The sequence below is a fragment of the Pungitius pungitius genome, chromosome 19 (assembly GCF_949316345.1).
Source record: "Pungitius pungitius chromosome 19, fPunPun2.1, whole genome shotgun sequence".
Lineage (NCBI taxonomy): Eukaryota > Metazoa > Chordata > Actinopteri > Perciformes > Gasterosteidae > Pungitius > Pungitius pungitius.
In genome coordinates, this window is record NC_084918.1 from 15,067,686 (window position 1) to 15,080,976 (window position 13,291).

General features: G+C 47.8%; 1 protein-coding gene across 9 annotated transcripts in view; it reads left to right on the forward strand.

The window, feature by feature from the left end:
* Positions 1-13,291, forward strand: part of LOC119198739 (microtubule-associated protein 4) — a 61,026-nt gene that overhangs the window by 14,873 nt on the left and 32,862 nt on the right. For 7 of the 9 annotated variants that reach the window (XM_037456209.2, XM_037456208.2, XM_037456213.2 and 4 more), the window contains exons 2-3: positions 1,633-1,821; positions 3,313-3,369. In XM_037456209.2, coding sequence (XP_037312106.2) covers positions 1,635-1,821; positions 3,313-3,369 — 244 coding nt within the window. In that variant the 5' untranslated portion in view covers positions 1,633-1,634. Of the gene's footprint in view, positions 1-1,632; positions 1,822-3,312; positions 3,370-12,910; positions 13,192-13,291 lie in introns of those variants that run through there. The other 2 variants (XM_037456212.2, XM_037456216.2) reach the window with 2 other exon arrangements.

Below are 13,291 nucleotides of genomic sequence, written 5' to 3' on the forward strand. Positions count from 1 at the left end.
GCCAGTGTTTTTTCCTGCTGACAAACTGTAGCCTGAATATTAAAGGTAATAAAGGCTTCAATCGGTTGTTGTTGACTCTTTTTGAAATAAGGAGTTCTACAGCTTCCCTTCATTTAGCACCTATCATTTTAAAATAAGGAAAATAAGATGGTGTGTTGTGGGTTAGGGTTATCATAAATGAGCTGCATCGAAATGTCAAACCAGCAGGAGACGTATTTGTGGTTATTGACACAATGATCGTTAATTTAAACTCTTCTCATAGTTATTTAAATAGACGTTTTCTCGTGCTATGGGATGTATTTAGGGTCAAGAGCCTTGCCCGAGGACAGATGAGGATTTGACTGCGGTTCGTCTCTAGCCGATAGTAGATGGTGTGGGTCAAGCGAACGCTCATTATGTGGTTGCCTAGCAACATTTGGAAGATAAAAAAAAAACTGTTTAGCCCAGGTGAGACGCTCCCCTTCTATTTGTCATTGATACTGTGACGAGAGTATCAGCGCTGTATCACGGGATAATCTGAGACCTGCCTCACAGTCCTCCACGATGGGGTCAGTCTTTTCACACCCACACCTACTTAGCGGTTAGGTGTTGGGTGTCTTGCTCAGGGACACTTGGACACGGGACATCGAACCATCAGCCCTGCGGTGACGGGCGCGCCCACTCTACTCCATGCGCCGCGGTCACCCAGAAGGTGATGAGTAGCACACGCAGAATGTGGTGTTCTTGTGCGGTAATGAGCAGATACTCCAGCAGGGGGGGCCGTGGAGTTGTCTTTGACAGTTGGAGGAAACCGACGCGGGGCAGAGGGTCCTCCTCAGACCATGAGAAGGGAAAGGTAAAGATGGAGAAGAGCAGAAGGAGGAGGGCTTCTGCTGGCGCCCAACATAATCTCAAATCCTAGTTAGAAGATGACACGCCATGACTCATCAAAGTCCCTGGTGGCTGCTGGTCATCTGAACGCCCAGACCAGCTGATGCCTGCTCTCTGTCTGTGCGTGTTTGTCTATATGTAGCTACATATTATGCTATTTTGTTGCACCAAGTCTTGCAACTCTTTCACATAGCAAACTCCCTGATGTAACTGTGCCTCTTTGTGGTGGTAAGCAGCATTACACGTGGGTTCTACACACCACAGGGTGTGTGTGCGTGCGTGTGTGTGTGTGTTCCAGCAGGAAGGAGGCTGCCCTGACCCCATGCTGTCGTCGTGGGGTTTGGATTAAAACATATTTTGCTGTCTCACTTCCTTTAACCCCTTATCTCTCATTCCATTTCTGGAACCCTCCTTGGCTCAGCTCCACTTCTTTCATCTTTACTGCTCCATGTCCTCCCCCTCCCTCCCAAAGCTATAAACCTCGGGGAAACATTGTTCTACTCTACAGGCCTCGGGGGAGATCATGGCAATGCCTAATCTGCCATACTACATAAAGCATTATATTTTTGTTCCACATTTATGACTGAAAGCTCCATAAACTCACATAGTTGAGGGGAGACAAGTGTTTTGTAAAACCTGTCCGTTATGGACTCTTTTTCTGATTGGTTTCACCGTTGTTCACTGCAGCACGAGGGCCTGCAAATGAGTTGTTTGAGGTGTGATGGCCCGCTCACTGTTCTCTCCGTCTGCGCTTGTCTGCAGCCATGGCGGAGTTAGACCTGAGTCTGAGCGACGCGCTGACGGATATCACTCCCCAGCCGGGCCCGGAGGACCTGGTGGAGAAGGACTTTGTGGCCCAGCAGGAGGCGGAGCCCTTCGACGACCAGGTGGGGGAGACGGTGGGGAAGACGGACTACGTGCCCCTGCTGGACAACGACGACACCAGGGCAGGTGAGACGGACGCGGTGGAGCCCGGGGAGCACGGGGTCGCTTTCTGCAAAGGTCATCCGGGTCAAAATCGTTCCATCTGAACTTAAACCGATAATAAAATCCTGAAACACATTGCGTTCCGATTCCAAAACACTGTAATGTAACACCGGCCTGGTGAGGGTTTGTTGTTGTTTCTGCCGCGGTGCCATTGAGCCTCAGGGGAACAACAGCCAACAGCTGTGTGTCACTGGATAGCTAATGGCTTCTTCAATGCCACAGGTACTGGTTGACGCCAATTAGGACATGTCCGTCCGAAGGCTGACAGCGTTACCATAGCAACATTCAGTGGATGGGCTGACTCATCTTACCATCACACTTACACTTACCATCTCGGGTTATAGAAAATATAGAATATATATATATATTGTTATATATCATGTAAGCCTTAGAAAGAGGCCCACGCTGCTGTTAGTAGGAGTGTGTGTCAGCACATCGACGGATACACAGCTGAGTGAACACAAACATGAAAGGAAGTGACAGCTAGCCGGGGCTGACTCTGCTTTCGGGCCCAACACTTTGGTCAGACTGTCTGGGTCTCGGGTCGGTGACAGCGAGCCGTGGGACGGGCCGTGGGCGCGTGTGGCTGGTGATCGCCGTGGCACGCCGTGCGCTTTGGACAGGCGCAGACGTGCTGACGTGCAGACTGCCAGGACCGCAGGACGAGGCGTTGTCCTCGGTCTGTCCTCGTCTCGCCGTCAGCAGAACAGGGAGCGCTTGTTTTTGTTTCTGTTCTGAGTTGTTGGTGTGGTACCCTAATGTGCACGCAGCGTGCACTGTGCTGGGTGTCCTGTGTTTTTGATCCATGAAGTTCCATGTTCTTGTGTGGACAGTAATAACTCATTCCTTCTGTGTGTGTGTTGATGATACATGTGGTTTGAGGGCTTTTGCCCGCCTGCATGTTAATACGTGCATTTGTGTGTACTGTGCACGTTTTTGCACGCACTGACCGCAGAATGGTCCTTGTTTTGTAGCCATGAACAACAACAACTGATCAGTCAGCTGTGTGCATGATTAATGCATGGGGGAACCAGAGCTAAACGGTATATTAAATGAATGTTTGAGTGATTTATTGATTGTTCGTCAATCTTCCGATCAGAGGACGGCCGTCCTATCCGCTCCCCCATAGTCGCCCTCAGTGTGTGTGTGTGTGTGTGTGTGTGTGTGTGTGTGTGTGTGACTCAGCAGTCCGATGTTAGACGGTATCAGCAGTGAATATGTGCCCCCCCCCCCCCCCCCCGTCTGACTACACAGGCCGGTGTGATACTAACGAGCTCGTCCAGCGAGGCGCCCTCTAACACGCCGCGTTACACACCTGCATCTGACACGACTACATCTGCCATTTATTCTCCGCACAAAACTGACACCATGCACTGGATCTACTGACACCAGCCTGATGGGTGGTAATGTGTTTTGCTTTGTGTGTCTGTGTGTGTGTGTGTGTTTGCTGTGCAGACACGGGTGTGACGATGGAGAATGGCGAGCAGGAAGCTCATGGGGTGCAAAAGCCTGGTAAGACGCATCCAACAATTCCCCTTCCGGTTAAGGCTGCTTGGTTTTCTCATTGGCCAATCACGGCCTGCTCTTTGTTCTCCAAGTTCCATCCTGTGAGTGTGTGTGTGAGTGTGTGTGTCCCCGTAGTACTCTCAGAGCAGGATGTTAGCTGCTCTCATGGCTCTTTAACATCCCTCCGTCTATTCGGTGCAGTTAATAGATCAGAAAATATGAAGTCAGGTTTTCTTTTTACAGTGAACTCAGGAGCAAATTTCTTCTTTCACGTTCTTGTTAAGAAAAATAATGCTCTGATCCAACCAATATTGGTTTTCGGGATCAATTCAAATGAGTTCAGAACTATATTTCATAGATTTACTGTGTCATATAAAACCTGTAAATTCTGTATAATGCGACACCCATTTCATTTCTACACGGCTGCCTTTCTACAGCCAGCTACGAGAGATAAGCAGTGAAGACTTCTTTTTAAACCAGAAGTAATTTGCATAATCACTCTTGAAAAGGAATCTAAATTTGACAACTGGTGATTTTCACATTGTCGCCCTGATGGCATCGACTCCTATTCGTAAATGGAATGAGGCTTGTATGCCATCATTTCTCTGCCTTTGATCTGAATACATTGTTTTATTGTTATCCGTCATTGGAGATAATGAGCCACAGAGAAAGGATGGCGCTCTAGAGACTAATGTGTATTGTTTCTAATGAACACAATCTCCGTCTGCCCCTCTGGCTGTCTGCTTCTAGTGTGTGTGTGTGTGTGTGTGTGTGTGTGTGTGTGTGTGTGTGTGTGTGTGTGTGTGTGTGTGTGTGTGTGTGTGTGTGTGTGTGTGTGTGTGTGTGTGTGTGTGTGTGTGTGTGTGTGTGTGTGTGTGTGTGTGTGTGTGTGTGTGTGTGTGTGTGTGTGTGTGTGTGTGTGTGCATGTCTTGGGAATCAGACTATTGAAAAACAACAGTCTGGTCTCCCCCCCCCCCCCGCCCCTTCTCCTCTCTCAGCTTTAACATGCAACTGTTCCATTTCCAACTGCATGAATCTGTGTGTGAGCTCTCCACTCTAAGCTGAATGAAATGGAGCCTGTTGCATTTAGTGTTTGGTTGTACTTGGCTCCTGAGGGCCAAACCACAGGCTTCAAAAAAGCCGTTCACAGAGCAATGGGTGACATCACATAGCAGTGCACTGTGGACTGGAAGAAGCCAGCATGTAAATACTGTTTGCATGGCATTTGCTGCTCATCACCAAGGTTACGGAGTTCCCAGCTGCCACGCGCGTACGTGTGTTCATCTGGAAGCGTTTCTCCTACCATTACATTAGTGGGGATGCCCCGCCCACCCCGCCTACAGGTCAGAAAATGGGCCTTTGTACTCACTCAGGGGGGGGGGGGGAGAACTTGGGTCTCGACAGAAAGGTGCAGCTCGAGGTGTGAAGGAAGGGATGTTTAGTGGTCCTCCTTCAGTCCGCAGAGCATCTGGCTCGTCGGGGTGCGTTGGATTCATTGTTCACTGCTGTTGCAGCGCGCCCCTGGGGGAGGAGGCAGGCTGCATACGTAGTAACTGGGTTAGATGGTTGAGAGCTCGAGGCCGAGCCTGACAGAGCACATGCAGATGTGTGTGTGTTTGTTTTTGGATGCTGCATGATGCTTCTGCACGGCATGTAATGACCGGTGTACAGTGTCCTTCACAATTATTGGCGCCGCTTAGTAAAAATGAGCAAGAAAAGAAAAAATGTCTTGATTTTTCATTCTTCATTTTCATTGAAAATATTCACAACTCTTCAATTTGACGTGTGTCCTCTCATATTCATACCCCAGTGAAACAGGAAGTCATGGTTGAACACTTGAAAGTTCCTAATCAAACATGTCGTCTTGAAAATGAAAAGAACACCTAATTACACGTCAGTGGGGTGCCAAAAATGTTTATTCAAATTCAACCTTCAGACTTATTTTCCTTTAAACAAATTCACTTCAATGAAAAGTCATTATTTTTGTAACTATTTTGATAGAAAGACCACGAGGATGACAAAGACATTTCAAAGACATTTTCTCAGTCGGTTTTATAAAACGGTGCCAATAATTCTGGAGGGCGCTATACTTAACCAGGTCAAATCCAGCATGTGACTTTCAGAATAAGATACCTGGTGCATTGCATGTTGTTTAATGAGTTGATTTTATGACAGCTTTACTAACTTGCTTTCTTCCTGTTTCCCCCCCCCTCATCTTTTCCTCATTTGAGTTCCTTTACTTTTTTAATATATGCTCATTTTTATTCATTCATGCCACTTTTATTCTTTCCTTCATCAATGCACCTGTGATACCGTTTCTCTTTTTTTATAATTTTAATTACACTTTAAACTTTTTCCGTTCTTTTGATTTTTCAACCCCCCCCCTTGGTTTCCCCGGTCCCCATGCTTCAGAGGACTAGACCGTCGCCATGACGATCGTCGATCAGCTGTGCTTCCGCTTCTGTGCACCTAGCCCCCTCACCCTGTGCAACACGGACATGATGATGAGATGCCGCATTACTTTCACTCACGGTAGATCACGCAAACTTCGTTTAACGTGCACACTGGTGGATGCGCCCCCCCCTGCCCCCCCTCCTCCTCCCCACGCTGCGTTGGACCGCAGCGAATCGGTCTCTTTGGGACAAACCCAAAACTCCTTTCTAGGTTCGACTGAAATAACCTCTTTTTCTTGAGTCTACGTGTGCAGTAATTCCTTTACAAATCGCGTGTCCAATATTTACAAAAGTACGTTGCGTATATATATTTTAAGCCGATTGTGGCATAAACCGTCAGCATTGCGCACATCTGTAGCCCCTTTAGTTTCTCTGTCTCATTGCCACACTGAGCAGGCAGTAAAAGTTTATAAGCTCATGTCCTCACACACACACACACACACACACACACACAGACACCGCCCAGCAGCCAGCCCCCCCGCCCTCCTGTCTGAAAGCTATCAGACTGAGTGGCCAGCGCCGGCAGCTCCATCCGTCAACACCCAGCGACCGGAGTCCAAAAGAGAAAAATCAGACTTGCATTTCAATTCACCCCAGGACTATTTCTATTTTTGTCAATTTAGTTTTTCTGCTCTTCAGTGAAAATCTTTTAACTCCGTCTTTGATGATCACCTCTCTTGGTAGATCTCTGTGAGCCTTCAAACGGTCACTCTCCATCCACCTTCAGCTGCGTAGGGGGAGAAGCTAAAGCGACCAAGTCATGGAAGTCTACCTCTATTAAAAATGCTAAATATCTATTCATTTATTCCTATGTATACTGAGTATACTCACTACATTTGTTACATTACATATGTTGGCATACCTTTAAAATTGGAACTATAGGCTGAAGTTGCAACGATTGCCAGTTGACCTCCCAGTGTCCCCGTGTTTAACAATACTTACGCCTGAATCCAAGGAAACACAACGATTCCCTCCGCCCATTTGGGCCGTCCGTAGAACCAGCCACCAGCAAACGACACCAAGTACAAGGAGAAAATAAATACCGATCACTTACAAGGGTTGATTTAGAATGAAATGAAATGTGTCCGTTAGTAAGCAAGGCTTCTAATTAGCATTAGCAAGTTAGCTCCCACAGTGGACCTCGCATGCGTGGTGACCGAGCATGTCCCTGTGTAATGGAGGTGTAGTAACGTACCAACCTTCTCCCATTAAGCTACAAACTGATTCTCCACCCACCTGAACATGTGCTTTTCTTATTTGACTTCCTGTTGTGTGTTTCGTCTTTGATTGACTTGCCTCTCTGTTGTCTGCCTGTGCTAATAAAGCGATCTTTAACACACGCCTGCCTGCTGTTGGGTTTCTCTTTGTGCTTCTAAACCAGCTGAACTAAAGCTCTGCTCTGCTGCTTCTCATTTACCCCGTTTGCAGCCTGTTCTTTTCATATTATGTGCACTATTCATCCCTTTTTCAGAGGTATCCTTATCCGGCTTTCCTCATCGGGGCAGTGGATATTCTTTACAATGTAAAGCTTGGAGATTATTGTGTGTCCAGGGGAGACCACCCTTTTGGGGCTTCGGAGAGGTGTCGTTCTTGCCAAACCGATTTTATTTATTCCTCTAGTATTTATCACCCTCACGCTGCGGCTTGAAATAAAAATACAGGAGCAAACAAAGGAGAATTGTGCCACTCCTTGAGTTGTTGGCCAGCTCTACGTTTTCTTTATAGCTTCTCTTCCACATCCGACGGCATCCTCGGCTTCCCTGATAAACGGCATTTAGAATAACATTAAAATCAGCTTTGTTGTCCATGTGTGTCTCAAGAGATGTGGCTCTCTAATTCCTTGCTCTCATTGTGCTTCCACAGCTAACAGCACAAAGCTGAACAGACCAGGTTCTAGCTTGTAAATAACCTTAATAAGAATATCCTGTCCATCCTCAGCAGCTTGCCCTGTTCACAGATCACCGTGCAGCCTGATCGCACTAATGGGCACTTTGTGTGTATTAGAAATAACAGTTCTGCACTTGTGTCCTCCTTTGAACAGTCCCTCATGGCCCCTAACCCAACATATGTGTACACACATGCACTCTGCCGAGGACACCGCCATTTGTGTAAAAGACGCTAAACCCGCGCTGTCATCCTGTTTTAAGAAGCGATTTGGTGGAAAATAAATCTCCTTTTTATATATCCAAGATGCACGTTTAATCCCCGAGCCGAAAAGACCCTAATTCCTCCCTCGCTGATGACAGAAAACGCTCCTCTCCCACATGAAGGTGTGTGTGTGTGTGTGACGAGCGCCTCCCTCTTCACTGCCACGTGGGGAGCAGTGTGGACGGTTCCTCTTGTGCAGAGTGCCTGATGCCGGCTGTGACAGTGAGGCCTGCTGTGGAAATAAGGGCAACCCCCCCCCCCCCCAAATCCACAGGAAGGGAGGGGTCGTGTGAAGGGCCAGGGTACGCATGACACCGGGAGAGCGGGAACTTTATTCACCCAAAATTGATAACCGCATTAACCAACTTAATAAATGGAACATAAATCCGTGTAGATGAGCTTCTCTCAGACAACGCCCGTCTTCTGGCTGCCAAGCGGACCGGTCCAATTACCCGGTTGACCTGTTGGCTGCAACTCCGTCATCCCCACACGGGGACGTTAGTTGCAGGCAATCTCAACTTCTTAATCACGCCGTTGGCAAAAAAAAAAAAAAAAAGGAAACCGCGTTGAAGGTCAGAAGAAAGCGAGGGTGTGAGGAGAGTCGCCTCGGTGTTGTTTTCCTCTCTCGCCCAGACAGACGAGCCGAGTTGTTCCCAGGCGAGGACGAGGAGGTGTGGAGTGCGATGACATGATCGCCTCTGATTCAAAGAAAGATTCACAGGCAGTGTGTGTTGTTATCGACACCTGCAGGGCCCATCAACCACCGGCCTCTCGCACACACACACACACACACACACACACACACACACACACACGTGCCTACAGAGGCGTTGTCACATCTGATGCACCTTTCTTCTGCACCGCCTGTCAATGCACATCACGCTCCCGGTGAACTAGCTCCGTCGGTCCCTCACTGAGCATCACGGTCATTGTGGTGGAAGCGCGGCGTGCTAATGCTGTTTGTATGCTGGGACTGGCACCGATACAAATCATATCCTGGTAGAGCCACTTCATACAATATATGTATGATGTTTTTTACCCGTTTTCTCTAAAAGAACCCGACTGTCATACCATGTTGACCATTGCAACAGACCTTTGTGAACTCAAAGATGGTCAAATTAGTCTTCTTATCAAGTGGATTATTCACCTACAACACAGCTTGTTTTTAAAATCCTCATTCATTCAGTTTATTATTAAATATTTCTTTTTTATTATTAATTTATTATTCACACATAACCAATTGCAAAATCAATCTCTGCGCTCAGGATGCGCAATGTCCACTCAATACATGCATTGTACAAGGGGCCACCGCGTATCCCATGATGCATTGGGGTAGATATGAGGGATTACCTAAGCTCTCACCGCCCTGTGCAAGGCAGCGTCACCGGGCCACTGGTCCTCTCCAGAGGAGGTTTGTTTGTCCGTACCGGCTGGAGGAGCAGGGGGAGGCGGGGGTCAGCGGGAGGACATCCGTCTCCTGCTCACTCGTCCCAGGTCACGCTCCAAGGAAGTGAATCATACGGAACACAGCCCTGTTCAGTGGGAGGCTCACGGGACAGTGATCATCAAAGTGGAAGTCTTGCTGGAAGTTTGTTCTTTAGGACGACTATATGGTATGTTCCCGTATAAAGTTAACGCACAAGTCACTTTGATGCAATTTTTCTCATTTCCACGCCTCCATGCTGGCGACCTCATTGGATGTAGCCGTTATGATTAAATCAGTCATGTGGTAGTTATTCTGCCTGGAGGTCATTTCATAGTGTAAAGTCTAAAGTTTACAATAACAATAACATTTATCACCCCCAGAAATAGACTTCTTGCATAACAGTTTCACCCAAATGTCCCATAGTACAGAATCATGAGCTGATGGACTTTGGACGGGCAGAACCTTGAAGGGGGGGGGGGGGGGGGGGCAGTAAATCCACCAGACTCATAGGCCCGTGGAGCCCTTGACCCGGCTGACGCGGTTCATCTATCCCATTTGGCAAAGAGGGGAGTAGGCCAGAGGAACCCGCTGGGGTCGGGTCAGCGTGAGGACGCCCACTGGCCCACGGCCGCGTACGAGGACGGGGAGCGCTAGACGAGGACAGCTGACCAACGAAGGTCACGTTGAAGTCTAACGTCCACTTTGAGACCGGTACGACGCGGTTAATGTGAGGGAAAACACAAGTTGAATTTATATTATCATTTATTTGGAACATTGTTCACTGTGGCCACACAGAAAATACATCTGTGCCATAAATACCAAACTGTCAACATTTGTACTGCTCACAACCTCTGCTGTTATTCATTGAAGGTTATTTTACAGGCTCCGTTGTGGCCAAACTAGATGAGACATGACATATAAAAGAAGAAACATTTTGTAGAAAAGTCTGGATTTTACTTTTACTTCTTAATGTATTTTCAGCATCTCTACTGAAATGCCGCAGCAGTAGAGCACTGACCCCTGCACCACCTCTTGTACTGATCCTGAATCAGCTGCCTGTCCTCACAGTGCTTCAGTGCCCCTTCCACAACATGTGTGTGTGTGTGTGTGTGTGTGTGTGTGTGTGTGTGTGTGTGTGTGTGTGTGTGTGTGTGTGTGTGTGTGTGTGTGTGTGTGTGTGTGTGTGTGTGTGTGTGTGTGTGTGTGTGTGTGTGTGTGTGTGTGTGTGTGTGTGTCCGATGAAGGGAGTGCTTGTATGTGTTAGTGTGTACTATCTGGCTGCATGTGCATTTGTCCACATGCAGCTACTGTGTGTGTGTGTGTGTGTGTGTGTGTGTGTGGTAAAGTTCATCTGTCAGACTGATAGCTGCTCCAGTCTGTCTCACCATACTCTGTCCTCGTGCTGAGGTCAGCAAACACCCCCCCCCCCCCATCCTTCCCCACAGCAGCAGCTCTTACATAACGATGAATATGAATAATGATTTTCCTTTGACACTAAACATTGTACCAAATATTAGATAGGGATTCGCCCCCATTTCCTACTTAGATAATGGTGGTCATGTCAGGTCAGTGGGTTTGTTAATAATCTGACTCAAGCAATGTTTTAGCTTCTATGTTGACTACCAAAGTAACGCAACAAAGACAAAAACAAATCTTACCCTAAAACATGCAAATAGACAGAGAGGTGCATCTGTGTGTCATCTTCATGGCTAGCTAGGCAAATGTCACCATTGCCTTTGCATATAGTCAAAGTTTTATCCACATGCGGTTCTTCTTTATGTGTAGAATCATATCACGCTGTTACAGCCAGTTATGTTTGAACTGAATCATAAGACCAAGGCAACCACCTCTGCTTCTGAAAGGGTCTGCATTGATTGACAGGTCGCTGCCTCTGCCAGAGCCATATACAGCAACCCTATGTCACTTTTTAACACTCAAAACATGGTCACTTCTTTCCATTAGTTGCAAATAAAAGATTTCACCACTCAACTATTATTGGGAGGGGCAGGGGGTCATATTGGGTTAATAGTGTGGAATTCAATTATTGACATCAAAAGAATTATTAATAATCCCTACGATAATTCTCAAACAAATGTAACTAACAGGGCACCACCATGAGCTAAGAGGGACTAATAACCAATACTATAAACCAATGGGAATGGTGACGAGCAGTCAATATAAATCACGTGTGTGCACTTACAGATTGTTAAACAAACAACGTGGCTAGAGATACGAAAGAAACGCATCCCAAGGCGGAGACCCGCAGTAAACAATTCACAACAGAAAAGCATGGACAAAAAGCATCAGAGAGCAGCTTTCTCTCAGATCCTCCTTGGTCCATGAAATCAAGACGAAACAGGGATGAGGAAAATTAAGACTAAATTTAGGAATTTGGGGGGAAAAGAAATCAATGTTGTAGTGTCTCCATCTGTTGTTAACGGAAAGTTAAGGCAAGGAGGAAGCTTCTTTCCCGCATTCTCTTTTTATGAAACTGGGGTTTCTCCCAGTTTTCACTTAGTTTTTTCCTTCATCCTCTTTTCATGGCCAGGCGTGGTCTGGGTTTGAGTAAACAAGTGGGGTGGATGTCTACACTCTGAGGAAGGATTTCTTTACTAACCTAAGAGATCATTTGGATGAGATTCGTCTCTGTCTTGTATCAATGTGGAGCCCTGAGAATAGCCTGCGCCCTCCTGAGTATCCCCCCCCATAACTACTTGTGTAAAGACTAGATGTTTCTCCCAAGCCATTAAGAGCAGACAGATTCTTTTTTAAAACAGTCAAGCGCTAAAATGTTAAAGACAGATTCAATTCAGGTACATTCAGATGTACGGTATGAGAAGAATGTGCTTATTGAACAATAAATGCTCTATGAGAAACCCTTGGCATACTAATATGTCAAGATGTAACTTTGCCCAAGAGATGTTTTCTTTGATGGCTCACTTGTGTAGTCCCCCCCCCCCCCCCCCCCCCCCGCCCCGTGGCCTCCCTCTTAGGAATGACTGGGATCTAGCCGAGTCAGCCGCATTGAAAGCAAGGGCTGAAAATACAAACCCTCTGAAAATGCTCAGGCTGGTTTCAGCACCTTGGACAGCGTAGTTTGGGGCCAAAAATGGGTCTCCGCCGCAGACCGAGATGCAGAGACAGTCGGTGACCCTGCCGGCGGCGTGTTTCCTGCGAGACGCGCAGACAGACCCCACCGCGGCCCGCCGTGTGTGTCTTAGAGGGGGAAGCGTTGGTGACTTTGGGTGGCGTCCTGTCCGCTCGCCTCACTGTCATCCTCTGGGAGAGGGTTGCCGTCGGTGCCTCCCTCCTCCGCTCCTTGACTGCCCGCCCTGCCTCCCCGGTAATACACACTTTTCATCTCTCTCCTTTTTTGTGAGAGTGTAAATCCTCTCCTCTGCCTTTTCCTCGACCTTGCTTCAAATCTTTACCTTTCTGTTCTCAAACCGCCGCATAAGATCTGCGGTCTGGGCGGGCCTCCCCGAGAGGGTGCTCCCTCGCTTTTAGAGAGGAGCAGCGCGGCTGAGGGCGAGGAGTGCGAGGGGAGGTGCTACCCGGCGGGGGCCCAGGACCTGAACCAGACAGACAGTGAAACGTCACGCAGCAACCCACACTCCCCGACTGTGATGGCATTCTTCTTGGTGTGCGCGCGGGTGACCGAGGGGTCCACAGTGGTAGCGGCTCAGAGCCAGCTGAGGCAGCGGTGGGGACAGACCGAGACAAAGCAGCACACAGAGCACGGCACCAGATAGTGGTGGAATTTGAATTTCTGGATTGAGGGAGAAGACCAGAAGGGTGAGGTAAGAGAGCTGACGTCGTGCTTTGGAGAGCGCGGGTATTGGTGTTTGGCAGAGCAGGACCCCCGCGGCCTGGTGTCTCTCTCGAGTCACGGTAGTACAG